The 15,262-nt window shown below is 35.7% G+C and overlaps 1 protein-coding gene across 7 annotated transcripts in view; it reads right to left on the bottom strand.

Moving 5' to 3' along the window:
* The window catches only part of NBEA (neurobeachin), a 623,898-nt gene that overhangs the window by 210,232 nt on the left and 398,404 nt on the right, over nt 1-15,262 (bottom strand). For all 7 annotated transcript variants that reach the window (XM_033843595.2, XM_073795053.1, XM_019936759.3 and 4 more), the window contains one exon: nt 10,295-10,438. In XM_033843595.2, coding sequence (XP_033699486.1) covers nt 10,295-10,438 — 144 coding nt within the window. The remainder of the gene's footprint in view (nt 1-10,294; nt 10,439-15,262) is intronic.

Raw genomic sequence — 15,262 nt, 5'->3', positions numbered from 1 at the left:
CAACAGACCAATCTGACCAGTCATCTTCATTCTTCTCTCCCCTAAAACCCTGCATCTTTACATTCCCAAACACATTTAACAGCTTCCACATCATTTCTTCTCCCGGGACAGATTCCCCTCGTTCTTACTCCTCACAACTGGTCAATTATCATGGTCCTTCACATCTTACCTCCTAAGTGTTGTTACAAGTTGCCCTCCTCTCCTCTTTCCTCCACCACCAATTTAGTTTAGGCTCTCATCACCTCTGATCTGGACAACAGCCTCCTGCCTCAAGTCTGGACATCCTAAAACCATAATCTGTACAGTGGCCTGAGTACTTTTTAAAAAAACATAAATTAGATCTTTTCATGCTTAGAAGTCGTTCATTGTCTCACTGTAGCCTTTAGGATAAAATACAGGTACCTCATGGCACAAAATGCCTCCCACCCCAGTAACCTTCAGAGATTTCTGCCTCATACTTCTACCCGAATAATTTAGACCTACTGTAGTTTCACAGAGAAGGTGGTAGTTTAGCATACTATGTTTACATGTCGTCTGTAACAACTCCAAATCTTTTACTTATGATTAACTAAAAGGAATACCCATCCAGAATCCACATGGCGGTCAAGGGCCCTGTTTTGTGTTATCATGGCTTCCTTTGTAGATGTAGGATTTTTTTTTTTTTTTCTTTTCATTATCTGTCCTCCCTCTTCACTGTAAACTCCTTGAAAGCAGGAACTTTAATCATATGTGTCTTTTTGCTCCAAGCACCCAGCGTAATGTCTTGTGCACAGTAGATATTCAATATTTCATATGTGCTTTGTTTGGATAACCACATCCAACCTGAGTCAAGTTGGGATCTGGAAACAGAGAATAAGGACCCAACAGGTCCTTCCAGCTCTTATCTTTATTGCGTGTGATGAATTTTGACATTTTCTATTTGAATCTTTTCTTTGCATTTTATTTCCTTTACAGATAATGCTGGTAATAGTCCAAGTAATTGATTTGCTAACACATCAATGGGTTATAATTCAGGATTTAAAAATAAAACCCAAAATAAAGCACTGATGTAGTAGAATGAACAAGGGCTTTCGGAGAAAGAAAAGTGGGCTCACTTCTTGGCTCATGTATTGATATTTGTTATATGATCATAAATAAATACCCCAACGTCTGACCCTAAGTTTCCACATCTTAGAATGAAGTATAATACCTAATTCATAGAGTTGTAAAGTTATCTGCCAGCATCATTTGCCCATCCACATTTACTCTTTACTACTTGAACTAGCTCATTCCACCCACCCCCGCACCCCGAAAACTTGCTGGTGAATGAAGACTCATCCATACAACCCAATCTTAGATGCAAGATTTATTTTTAAAGAAAGTTTTCTGTGATATTTGGTTCTTAACATTCCTGTTTTAGATACAAATTGAACTGAAATAGCACTACAACTGTATTTAGCTGTTTCATCTGTTAGTGACTTAAAATGAAGGAAAAATTCAACAGAACTTTGAGGAAAAAACACATAAAACATTACTATCTGTCATCTTCTGATCAATAAAACTGCCTAAACATTTTATCTGGAAAGAAGATATTTAACAATATTTAGCCAGCAAACTGAGGCTGACTTTCTCTTCTTTTTTGCTGATAAAAAGTTGTTCTAGATTTATATTTATTGGACTGATGATTGATCTGATGGAGCAGATTCTACTGGAACAACTACTTATAAATGGATTTCCATGTAAAACTTGTCCTTAGTGCTGACTGTTTATGTTGAGGTACCCTTGCAGGCTGTTGCTCTGGCTCCATAGCACTAAGTCATCGAAACAAAATAATTAGATAAATAAAATATTTTCAGGATGCAGAGAGACTAATTTGTCTTTTTGTATGGCACTGCTCCAAATGTAGTGGCAAAATCAGTTTTTTACCTGTTTGTGAATTAGTGCCAAAAGCTTTCAGAGGGAGGGAAGAGCACTCAGAGGTGAGGCAGTGATGAAACCTCACCTCTTCCTCTTCTCCACGTTGCTAACGCCCAGAGTTCAGCATTAGGAACAGTTTTGTTATCTCACACTTTTTTTCCCCTCCAAGTGTGACAAATGTGGTGACCCACATGTTTTCAACAGGTGAATAATATCCTCATCATATCCTCTTTAAAAAACATGACATTTGAAATATTAGCTGCCTACATATAGGAGAGAGATGGTCTATTGATAAGTGAGTTGAGTTGTTCATTGCCACTACTTTTCAGGATGGTAGTAAATATAACTATAAATCTGTAGAGGGATTACTTTGTGGGAAACTCTCCATACAGAGAAAACAGTAAAAAATAAAAACCGGTTTCAACTAGAACACTGTATTAGAAAGAACAGACCTCATCACTGTGGTTTGTGAAAGATTTGCAGCATAACAAAGAATGGCTTATTCTTAAAATAAAAAAAAGATGTAAGAACATTATATATAAGCTGAATCATGGTTGATGTCTAACGAACGTAGTTGAATTATGTCCTTTTATTATACTTTAAATTTACAAAGTTTGGTTAGTGGGATGTTGTTACACTTAAAAGTACCTTAAAAGTGTTTTTATAGACTACAGAATCCATGGTTGGAGAGGACATGCATTTTTGGAGATACAGAAAGATGGATACAGTAAAGTATTTGCAGACTCTAAAATGGCCTTGTAGACATTGTAAAAATAATGAAGAAAGGCTAAGAAGGCTAGATATTCAAGGTGAAGCTTTTACTGATTTTCACAACTTTTCAGCTGAATTAAAAAATTAACTTAGAAGTTTAAGTATTTTAGCTTTTGTAAGAAATGGGCATGTGTTAATGTTGTCTCTAAGAGCTTTGCGAATTCTGTTTGAAGCTGAACACGAACCCTTTGGGTATACTATTTATGACTGCAAAGCAACTTCCTAATTCAAAGAGAGAGAAAAAAGACTTATAAAGACTCATAAGGCTTTTTCAACATCAAATAGCTTTTACTAAACAACATTTTGATGAGTTAAGTGTGAGTGAGTCAGGGACATATGGATTAAATTTCCCTTAAAACACATTTGGGTTTAAAAATTAAGGGGAAAATCCTGAGCAAAATGCATTTCAGAGAATCCAGAATGTTTAAAAGATATTTTCCCCTAAATACAAATTATCAGGTTGATTCCAGTCTGTAGGGCGCGGTCAGCTAACTGCTACGCGGCAGGAAGCTGAAATAAGCTGAGTCATCCTTCCTGTGGCCACTGAGGTTTTAAAGTAGCGACCTATCCGATGCTGGCTCACAAATCGCACCATCGGCGAAAGCCAATCACAGAGCGACACATGTTCTTAATCCCTATATAAGCAGACTGCTATAGGATTGCGGGGTCTTCCTTCCATCTTTCTTCAACCAAGCTGTGCTCCAATAAAGTGTGATACGAGAAGAATCTTGCGTGTGGCGGCTCGTTATTCTGCCGGTCAGAAACGGCTCGCCGCACCAGTCTAGTTAGACTTTGTAATTAAAACATCTTAAGTGTAACTTTTAAGGAATTTTTTTAAAATACTAGTTTTTTCAGGAGAAGAATCTTCATTAATCATATTAGAATTGGACTGTGTGGAATAGTTAGGCCTGACTCAAGCTGACATGATCTGAGTCAGAATTTATCTGCATCTATGAAACAACTGACCTTGTTCTCATCTATAGTATTTATATTCTTATTCCATTAAACAATTATAGTAATTTTTTTCTGTGCTTTCGGCTTATATTCCTTTTTCTTCTTTAAATAACACATTTCCCTGAAAAACTCTTAGTTTTTAGAATTCTGTTGTTCCTTTCATTTTATTATTATAATTTTCTAGACTCTTGAGTTCTTCCTTCTTGTATGCCCTATACTTTGCTTTTATCTTCCTTTCTTATTAGCTCAGTTTTTAGGTAACATTCACTCCTTAAATAAACAAGTTTGCCTCTGGTAGATGAATATTTCAAGTTAGAACATTTAAAGGCCTAAATTATCTATCTGATCATCTTAATTGTCTACTTTCACTTATTAGGGTACGCATATTCTATACCATAATTCCTGGTTATTTGAGTTGCTGAGTAGGGGTAGCAGAACTGATTCTCCTGCTGACTTTTTTTTTCCTATCAGTCTCCGAACCCCAGAGTTCTACATAGTCACTAAGTATTCAAAAACTGTTACTGAGTAAGTAAATGAGTATGTGAAATGCAGTCAAATAGAGATTTAGGGAGGTAGGAATGGTCAACCTTAAAAAAATTCTAAGTAAATAAGTGCAGGGGGCCAACTGTACAGTGATGGATGGTAATTAGAATTGTGAAGGTGATCACTTTGTATTTATACAGATGTTGAATTATAACGTTGTATGCCTGAAACTTTCATAATTTAAAAAAATTCTAAGCAACAGTTTCCTCCTCGGTCCCTATCATTTGATACCTGCTTTTAGTTTGAATTGGTAGAACAGAGATTGTACGAAATGCAAAGAATTTGACTGGTTAACAATAAGAAAAACAGTCTGAACAGGTACTGCCCTCTAAACATCAGTGAAAGTGCATGGGAACTGCGATGAGCTTCAAAGGTGAGTCACGTGGGGAAAGTGATTGTCATTTAGGAGAACCTCCCACTGACCACATTCTATTTCTCTTAGTAGACCTCCCTTATTTCTATATTTTTCTCATTCTTAAATTCACATAACGCATTTCTTCTAAGTTTCGGATTCTTGACTTTGGTCAGAGTATGTATGCGTGTGTGTGTGTGTGTGTGTGCGCATGTGTATGTGTGTGTGCGTGTGTGTATGTGTGTGTGTGTGTGTAAAGGATTGTAAATCTACCATTTTGAAACCCACCCCCACAAAAAATCCAACCCTTACACTCTTAACACTTCTTCCCCATGTTGCTAGTTCCCTATACTAATTATTCTTTTTAAAATATTCAAAATAGCATTATAGTCCATTGGTTATAGGACATCTTTTCCATGTGATAGAGAGAGTTATTATTTTTTTGATTAAGAGTCACAGAGGTATCTTGATGTTAAAAATGGGGACCTTAAGAGACATTTAGTTAAAATGACATAATTAGTAGAAACTGGGATGGAACCAAGATTAGCTTAACTTTAGATGTTCATACACTGGAAAAGACAAGTAATAAACTGAGTCATTATTTGAATGATTTAATTAGTATGAACATATGATCTGATAATTCAAGCTCCCAAATACTTAATTTCAAGAGCTCAAAAGTTTTATTTTGTCTCTTTGTTTTGGTATAAATTAACTAGATAATTATCTCAGCTCTCCAGTTTACCTATAATGAAACTTTTTCAATGGGAACATTTTAAGGGCAAGTAATGTTGTTAGATTTCTTCATGGTTCAAAGGTACATGGGATATGGTTGATAGCCTTAAGGAACTTACAGTCTAAAAGGAGGGATAAAACATACAGAACAGCATCTACAAAACAAGGCTTTATGTAATAAGTGTCTTAAGATTAATATAATCAAAATTTGGGGGGCAATTATAATAAAAAAGATAGATAATAACCAGCATTGGGAAGAATGTGGAGAAACTGGACCCTCCCACACTGCTGATGGCAATTAAAATAATGAAGCCACTTTGGAAAACAGCCTAGCAGTTCCTCAAAAAGTTAAAAATAGAGTAATTATTTGACCCAGCAATTCCATGCCTAGGCACATACTCAAAAGAAAAAACTTATGTTCAAATAAAATGTTGTAAATAGAAGTTCATAGCAGTATTGTTAGTTATACCAGCCAAAAAGTGGAAACGAACCAAATGTCCATCAACATTTGAATGGATAAATGACAAAGAATGGATAATGTGGTACATTCACACAATGGAATGGTATTCGTCATAAAAAAGATATACATGTTATGACATGGATGAACCTTGAAAACATCATGCTAACTAAAAGAAGCCAGTCACAAAAGACTGCATATTATATGATTCCACTGACATGAAATGTCCAGAATAGGCAAATCTATGGAGACAGAAAGTAGATTAGTGGTCCTCTAGGGCTGTGGAGGAAGAATGGGAAAGTTGGGGGGAATAGCCAAAGAATATGAGATTCCTTTTTGAGGTGATGAAATGTGCTAAAATTGTGGCAATGGTTGCATAACTGTGAATATACAAAAATCATTAAAATCATTGTGCACTTTAAATGGGTCAATTGTATGGTATGTGAATTGTATCTCAATAAAGTTGTTGTCAAAAAATGTTATGGGGGGCTTCCCTGGTGGCGCAGTGGTTGAGAGTCCGCCTGCCGATGCAGGGGACACGGGTTCGTGCCCCGGTCCGGGAGGATCCCACATGCCACGGAGCGGCTGGGCCCGTGAGCCATGGCCGCTGAGCCTGCGCGTCCAGAGCCTGTGCTCCGCAATGGGAGAGGCCACAACAGTGAGAGGCCCGTGTATCACAATTAAAAAAAAAAAAAAAAAGTTATGGGGTGATAAGGCTGGCTAGTGAATATTTCACAAAGTATTTTATTTAAATAGGTATAAAAAAGGGTAGAGATTTTGATAGGAGGAGATAAGGGAGGGTGCAGATTAGAGATGTGTGAAGGATATTTCAGGTAAAAAGAGAAGTTTGGACATTGGCGGTGTGGGCTTGTAGAAAATCGTTTAAGTTATTTGACATTAAATACATGGGTGGATTGTTGGTAATAACAGCTTACATATACATAAACAAAACATTTTTAACAACTTACAGAACTGATAAAGCATGAAGGGCCATCATCATTAACTCAGAATTCTCTAAATTAGCAAAATTACTAACATTTGGAAGTAACAATAAAGGAATCCGTATGAATTCTAATTCTATTATGTAAAATATTTCTATTGTTACCCGCATATGTGACAGAACTACTACTCTAAAAGAAATTAAATATATTCTATTAGTGGGAGACAAGCCTTTCTATCAATTGAATTAAATCATTCACTTGTCAATTCACACAAATTTGAGTTAATTTTAAATTTTAGTTACTCAATAATTACTTGAAGAAATAACCTGCCAAGCTAAATTTCAAATTAAAATAAATAATTGAGATTTTAGATTAAAATCAGTTGAATTACACAAATTAATTTCAATGTTTTAAGTAACAATATAATTAGTAAGTTGAAATTTTTAATTACATATGAAATCTTAGGTGCTAATTCACTTTGGTCAATCTCTACAAACTAAAAAAGCAATTAAAATAAATTAAGTTAGGTGTTATTAATGTAATATTGATTGGCATAGTTCTATATTATAATCATATTAGCCATTTGCAACAATACATAATAAATTGAGTAATTACTAGTCACACATATTTAACTTGCCTCTTGAGATGAACAGCTTGGGAAGAAAGGGAACTAAAAGTGAAACAGAAAATTGTATGACACTTAAAACTGTAGAACTTTGCGGACATCGTATCTTTATTAAAACTAGAAAATTCCAAGGAAAATGGGGAAAACATGAGAAAGGGTCAATGTTTAAATACAGTTGTGCTGAAAATACCCTGTCAGATTTTTTTAACTTACTAGATGATTTTGGGGAACACATATATAAAACTAAAATGAATTATTATGCTTATTCATAAACTTCTAAGTATATATACATATTTATTTAAAGACACTATTTTGTGTATTTTAGTTTGTGCCATATACTACATATTTTTAAGGAAATACATTATTTTATACACTTGTTAACCTTATGCAAGCTACTTAAATTTGTCTTGACCTCTATATCCTCATTTGTAAAATTAAAGTAATAATAATTGTATCTACCTCTCAGGATTGTTGTGACTATTAAATAGGTTATTGCACATGAAGCCCTTCAAACACCACCTGGTTCCTAGCAAGACATGCTGGCTATACTTCCTCTTTTTTTTCTTTTTATAAACAGAAACTGATCCTAAGAAAGACATTATTATTTAGCAAATTTTGACTTCTGAGACAGAGATAACAATTATTTGGATAAGAATTTGTCAGAGCAACAAAAAAAGTTATGTATTTATGTGGTTTAAAACTTATAGCTGATTTTTTTTAAAACCTAAGAATACTGGTTCATAATTAACTTCCAAAATTATTATTATTTTTTGCAGTATGCGGGCCTCCCACTGCCGTGGCCTCTCCTGCCACGGAGCACAGGCTCCGGACGCACAGGCCCAGCTGCTCCGCGGCATGTGGGATCCTCCCAGACCGGGGCATGAACCCGTGTCCCCCGCATCGGCAGGCGGACTCTCAACCACTGCACCACCAGGGAAGCCCCAAAATTATTTTTATGTGACATTGTCACTATCATGGCAGTCCAGATTAGTAAGTAGGCTTCAGCATAACATTAGACACCTATATATTATGCAGACTATTTCTGTGACTGTTACTTCTCCCTTCACAAAATATCCATCCCCTACTTCTTTTCTACTGCATTCAAAGTTCAGGGTCACATTTGTGCACTGCTGATTTAAACATGAACACTGTAGACTAAGAAGAAGATCAATATTTTAGGACAGTTTATAAGATTTTTCAGACACGAGGATTCCACAGAAAGAGTATGAGTTAGGATTTGGTGGATAGGGAAAAGAGCAAATCTGCTCAAAGAAAAATCTGTTTAAAAGACAGAAGTTGTAGGAGTATTGATAGAGACCGTTGGCTAAGATTCGATTTTTAAACAGTTTATTTCAAGCCTGCTTTCATTGCTCTTTACATATTTTAACTTAATGTTATTTTGAGAATTTTGTTTATAAGCATAAATTAATATTAATAATTACTCAAGCTACCATTAAAAGAGAGAAATATAAAGGAGTCATTAATCATTACCAGATTTTGCTTCTGGTATTAGTGGGCATATCTCATCATAATAAACTAGCCAAATTTGTATCAACTAATTACCTTTAGTGGGACCTAAAGACCAGAGATGCTAAACTAAACTGTATAATTATTGAACATATCTGTGAGGATATGTGAGTGAGGAAAGGCAACACATTACCTCAAAAGGTCAGAAATCGTGTTTGTGAATTTTCTCTAGTTCTTTAGGATCAAGAATAAGACCAGAAAACGAGAAAACAATCTGTGGCAAAAAGAAATAATGGACTTCATTTGCTTAAATTGCCAAGTGGCCTCAGATAAAAATCTCTGAACTACTAAAAAACCCCACAAAAACAACAATACTAAAACTTGAACATTTCCTCAGAAATTCAAGGCAAACATTTGTTCATGGACTTAAGATTAGTTTTAAATAGGAAAAATCGTTTTCATGATACAGAATTGCTAATAACATAGGCATATCCAGGAGCTGGTGTTAGAATAACCTTATTAAACATTTTCTAAAAGAGGAAGAATAACGTTCCTCTCCAGTTTACAATTAACATCTTCTCTTTGGTAAAAGTGAGAGATTTCTAACGGGCAGAAATATTGTTGGAGACTTTCCTAATGCATGCCAGGTAATTTTCAGCTCAGTTCTGGAAACAGGAGCGCTATTTTGTAAACATAATGATGAATGTAAGTCCACTTCTCTATTGTCATCTGCCACTCCAATGTTGTATGGGGTGAAAATATAGAATAGAGGTAAGATTCAACCACTTTTGAGACTCTAAAGCAGGAGTTTTTAGCCTGAGATCTAGGATATGATTCCACAGACTGGATTCCAGGGGTCAGTGAACCCTCTGATACTGTGTACAAGATTGTCTGTGTACCTTCATGAAACAATCTGCTTTCACCAGATTCTCAAAAGTGGTTTAAAAACCAAAAATGGTTATATGCCAACACTAAGGTATATACAGTCCATTGGGCCACTGTAGATGCTGCTCTGAACTGACCTTAGACGAGCACCAGGACAAAGTGAAAACTGAGGGTGGGCAGGTGAAACTATGTCGCCTAGTAGTGGGGATTAGCAGTGCGGGGAGAGAGGAAAAAAAATAGAGATGGGGAGGGACATTCCCAAGAGTGACAGCAGGAAGGAAATGGCTATTTCAATGGTCACCTGCCCGAAGTGGTTATTTTTCACAGCTGTTAGCATGTTAGTCATATGTGAAGTCTACCATCCCGTTCCCCCCGCCAGCCCCCCAATTATTTAGGCAGTTAGATGGGAACAGTTTATGCTATCCATTATTTCTCCTATATTAAAAGTTGCTCTTCACTACACAGAAAGTAGATGCTATTCATTTATCATTAGTTTGATATGTATTTTCCTCTTTTCAATACTAGAAATGAGATAAATTATTAACATTCACATGATTGAGTATTGCTCCAACCACTGGCTCTAGCTTATTCATCAGGAGATAGATTTTAAATTCAATAACTTTGTGTGCATTTATTACTTACAACAAATAAAAAAATATTTAAAAATTTACCTGCAAGATTGTCGATTTCCTTCTCTTGGAGCAGACTGACTGCATCGTCATCTCCTTCCAGCATAAGCTCTGTCTCTGCATTCTGATTCACTATTGCTTGACTCCGGAATGTTTTCTTAGACTTTACTACATCTTCTTCAGTGCCTAATCACAACCAAAACATAATAATTTAGGTCATTGTGATTTACTTTCTTATAAATCCATTACTTTCTTATAAATATGTGCTGCATTTACATACTACTTTCAATTATAGAAGATTTTTACCTTCTTTATCTTGTTTGGCCTAAGTAACTCCACGAGAAAGGCAAGGGGTGTAATCACCTCCTCTTATGTTGCAGATGAGGAACAGGCTGAGAAAGCTACATGCCTTGTTGGGGAACCTAGGACTTGGGACTCTAAGATCACTGCACTTTCTACCAAAAATCTGTACTTCACCACAAACCTGGTTTTCTGATCCATAAAATTAAACACTTTTACACAATTATACTTCAGTGTGAATTAGATAATCAACTGATCAGATCATTTTTTAAAGTAGGTAAGTATGAAGAAAGCATTCACATCTGAAGGGAGAAATGATTTTTACTAGGAAGCTACAGAAAGGCAGAGTAAGGAATGATGTAGATGTATAATGTACATCAAAACAGCTATTTCCTTAGCAATGGATGAAATAAATGATGGCTTTCTAAAGTGATATCCTTATTTTGATATAAAAAAATAGCACAAAATGCCAAAATTCAAACACACAAAAAATAGAAAAATTGAAATATAGCAAGAGTTGACCTAGCACTAACTTGTTAATCAAGGTGCAGGTTAGAAACTACAGCACATTTAAATCTCTCATGGATTTGACTGCTTAACAAATATTTCAATATGTGCATTCAAACATCTGCTTTGGCAGGTGCCATTGAATCTGAAATTATCTGAGCTACAAGTAAATTATAGGTATACAGCTAAGAAATATCTTTATTTCATCTCACTTGAAGTTGGAATTCAACCTGGAAGAAAATGGTGTAACTTACTGTGTTCTAGCTTTAGTATTAGGATATAGGCTTCAAGGAGCAGCATTAACTAGAAAAACACCTTCACATTTCACTTGGTATAGTGGATATATTCCTGAATATGGGAGCCTAATAAATCACTGCTACACAGTATTTTTGTATCATAGTTTAGGGGATGTTATGGTATTGTGTACACATGCAATTACTCTGCAAATCTTGTCATGCCTTTGGCCAAAGTCCTCTCCAGTGAACAATGAATACTTCCGGTCAATTCTCCTAGGCCCAGTACAGGACTTCCAACAGTCCCTTACTGCCTGTGGATATTTGCTCTACCATTTTCTTGGACGTGCATCTAGCTGTGGTAAAACTTGCGTTGTAAACCAGACTGTTAGCTTCTTTCTTTGCAGCTTTCACATTTCTTTTTGTTAGTGACTCAGAGCCAATTCTGTTTGCTAAAACATTAACAAATTGAAGCAAAGGTAGCCCAGAGAGGAGTAAAAAACACATGTCGAGGAACACAGCATGTCATGACAGCACTGTAGAGTGTCACTGGCTGAGACGTACCGTCTGTCATCCTAGCTCTTACTGGACAATAGCCTCTAGAGAGCATGGTTTAAATACAGCTTAACAATATAAAGTAACAGATTGTTAAATATATCTTTCAATAAATACTTCAGAGACATACAGATCAATGCTACATGGAAGGTGAGGGGAATTAAATGGCTTATATGTGTAGTCCTCTTTCACTGGCCCACAGATGATTCTTATTTCTGGAATAAAAGCTTGAGGATTGATTACTGAATGCTCCAGAACCTTATCTTAATTTCATTTGGATTCTTGGTGATATAAAGCCCGCACAACAGTAATCTTCTGGGGACAGCTATCTTTATACGTTGTTTGCTTCTTGGGTAGTAACTTAATTTGAGAAACTTGGAGCTTGCATCATCTGAGAACAAAGAGGCAAATCCAGTGATTAATAACCAAGAAATCTCTCCTGAGGTCTTCATAGCCATATTTCTACTAGGCATCTTCAGCTGGATATTCCTAGTTCCACGTTTCCCTAACTGAACGAATTATCTTTTGCTTCTACACCTTCTCCTATTTTGATCTACCCACTTAATTAAGCCACAGACACAGGATTCATTCTGTAAGGTGACGGACTCGACCCATCTCAAGCCATTATCATTCTGGTTTAGAAGGTCTTAATAGCTCCCTTATTCACACCACCCTCCATACTTTTGTCAGAGTATTATTATTAAACACTAGTAAGTTGAGAATATTTTCCTGCTTAATATTGTGTGTTAACCCCTCCCAATCAACAACACTCAGTGCAAGGCTTCTACTCTAGGATACAAATCTAAACGCCTTAGCATGACTGATTAAGGCCTTTTATCCTCTCATTACCAGTTTTGTCTTAGTTTTTCTTACTCTCCCATGAGCAATATTGGACCATTTACAGCTTCCAAAATATGTCATGTTTTCTCTTTACCTGTGCTAAAAGTATTCCCTCAATATGGTATGCCCCTCCCTTCCTCCTTTGTTCGGCTAATTCTTACTTAACCTTCAAAACTCACCTCCTTCGGGTGCCTTTCCTAACCAATCCATACTTTCACAGTCTACACAGAACTCAACCACACTGAGTGGGTGCTATCTGTTATGTGTATGTCTTCTCCACTGGGCTATAGCCTCATTCTGCAGCCTCAGTGCCTGGTACTCAGCAGGTGTGCCATGAACACTTGCTGAACGGAAGTTCAAGTCTACCCACCCAGAGTTCCCCACTCTGATTTCTTAAGGCAGGTTTGTGCGCACTCTCCCACATGCTGTTTTTTCTGGCCGTGCAGCGCGGCATGTGGGATCTTAGACCCCAACCAGGGATCAAACCTGTGTTCCCTGCGTTGGAAGTGCGGAGTCTTAACCACTGGACCGCCAGGGAAGTCCCATCCCTTATGCTTCGTAAATCCTGCTACCCTAGTAGTTATATGTATTATAATCGTTTGTGTGCTTGTTATCTCCCCACAGCCTGGAAGCTCCTTCCTGGATGACTAGAAACATCCTTCTGTCTTTGTAATCCCAGTTATTAGCAAGCTGCCTGGGACACAGCAAGTCCTCATAAATACTGAATAAATGAATAACCTGAAACATAGAAGTTACCTCTGGAATCTCTTAATCTGAAGATTCCAGGATATCTCAGAGATTCTTGGTGAATTGCTTTCAGTTTGAGTGCTTATTGAAGAATCTATGAATTCACATGAAAGGGAACTTGGTTCTTTACATGAAATAGTCAATAAAGCCCTTTATGCATGAGTCAGCTTAATAAAGCAAGTTTTTCCTTGTATCATAACTGTGTGCATTCTGCTTTGTCTTTTTAAAGAAAGGCTTTACATTACTCTTGTGTTATTAAAAATATAAAATAAAATCTTCCAATCTTAGTCAAAGGAATGTGAGCTCTCAAATGTACATTATATTTGAGAAATGTACATTCAATTTTACCCCCTCTAGTTTTAAAGCAGTAAAACAATTATGTCTTCAAAAGATATGTAGTAAACTAATCCCTACCAACACACCGAACTTATCGTCCCTGCTGAAGTGCTATCAGTTTGCAGCTCAGTAAACTTCCTGATTTTTATGATACTGCACCAAAGATTTATCTAAATGAAAGTGTATGAGATCCAAAGGTGCTTTTCAATCACAATATCCTTTATGAATTAGACTTTCATTTATCAAAATTACAGGCAAAAAGAGGTAAGGTCTCAAAGGGCTGTCTCATTACAAGGCTTATAAACACTGTCCTTAGAAAGAATTGGTTTAACACCCAGCAAATCAAAATCTGATTGGGAAGAGAATTTATTTGAGATCATCTATCTTCAGAAGACGTGTTGGACTGAGTGCACTTCTTGGCCTCTTTAGCCATTCATCAGGAAATTAACAAGCGAGTACCACAAACCACCAGAATGCCTTAGCTTTGAAAATGTGAATTATGTGTTAAGCTGGATAGGCTGGACGTACACCCGTATTTTCTAAGAAAACATTAAAATGCCATAAAATTTGAAAGGTTTCAGAATAAAAAATTCCACCAAATTATAGATTAATGAAGCCAAATCCAAAAATTACACTTATTTTCCACATCATGTTACAAATAACAAATACAGGAAAACATCCTATACACATTAGATTTCTTAGTAAGTAAATATGCTTAAAGCTCTGTATGTGAAAATGCCATCTAATATAGAATACTGCATTACATGAACCTAAATGAAGCTCCTCTTTTGTAATATTTCTCTTAATAATAAGGATCCACGTGAAACAAAGTATATTCTAAAAGTGAAGTAACGAGAAAATGATGTTTCTGTTTTTACTACTGTTATTACACTCTAGCATTATTACTATTATAATAATAATTATTAATTATCATTTAAAAATTATATTGTTATTTTAAACAAGGGTAAGTCAAAATATAGAAGTGATAAATTGGAGACATTAACTTATCTTGATAATATTCAGAGAATATGTCTAACTGGAAAGTCTGGGCAATTAAGGCAAAGAAATTTCATTTGCCCATCATGTCTTTTTCTATTGATACACATAAACAGTTAATGTAAAGAAAAATACTATAAAGTAGTTTATTTCTGTTTAAGGAATTATTCTATAGACAACTCCAAAACATCTATACCAATAAGGAAAAAAGTAATTTATAATAATAGGGAAACAATAAATCATGTCTGTGTGGTTAACGCACGAAGAGAAAAGATATAAACCCATAACAAGCCAATTTTAGTGTAGCAGGGGCTTCTTACCAGTTTTATATTATAGTTATCATTTATTTTCCATTGAGTATGGAAATATGGCTTTAATTTTCATTTATTAAAATGATACATGAACATACATGTGTATCTACCTACCTATCTACTTATCTACCTATATTATGTATATCTACTCTGTAAGAACACATTTTCCATGTTATTTGATCTGT

This window comes from Tursiops truncatus, chromosome 18 (genome assembly GCF_011762595.2).
Source record: "Tursiops truncatus isolate mTurTru1 chromosome 18, mTurTru1.mat.Y, whole genome shotgun sequence".
Lineage (NCBI taxonomy): Eukaryota > Metazoa > Chordata > Mammalia > Artiodactyla > Delphinidae > Tursiops > Tursiops truncatus.
Note: the sequence above shows the minus strand (reverse complement) of the source record. Positions and strands in the feature narration are given on the sequence as shown.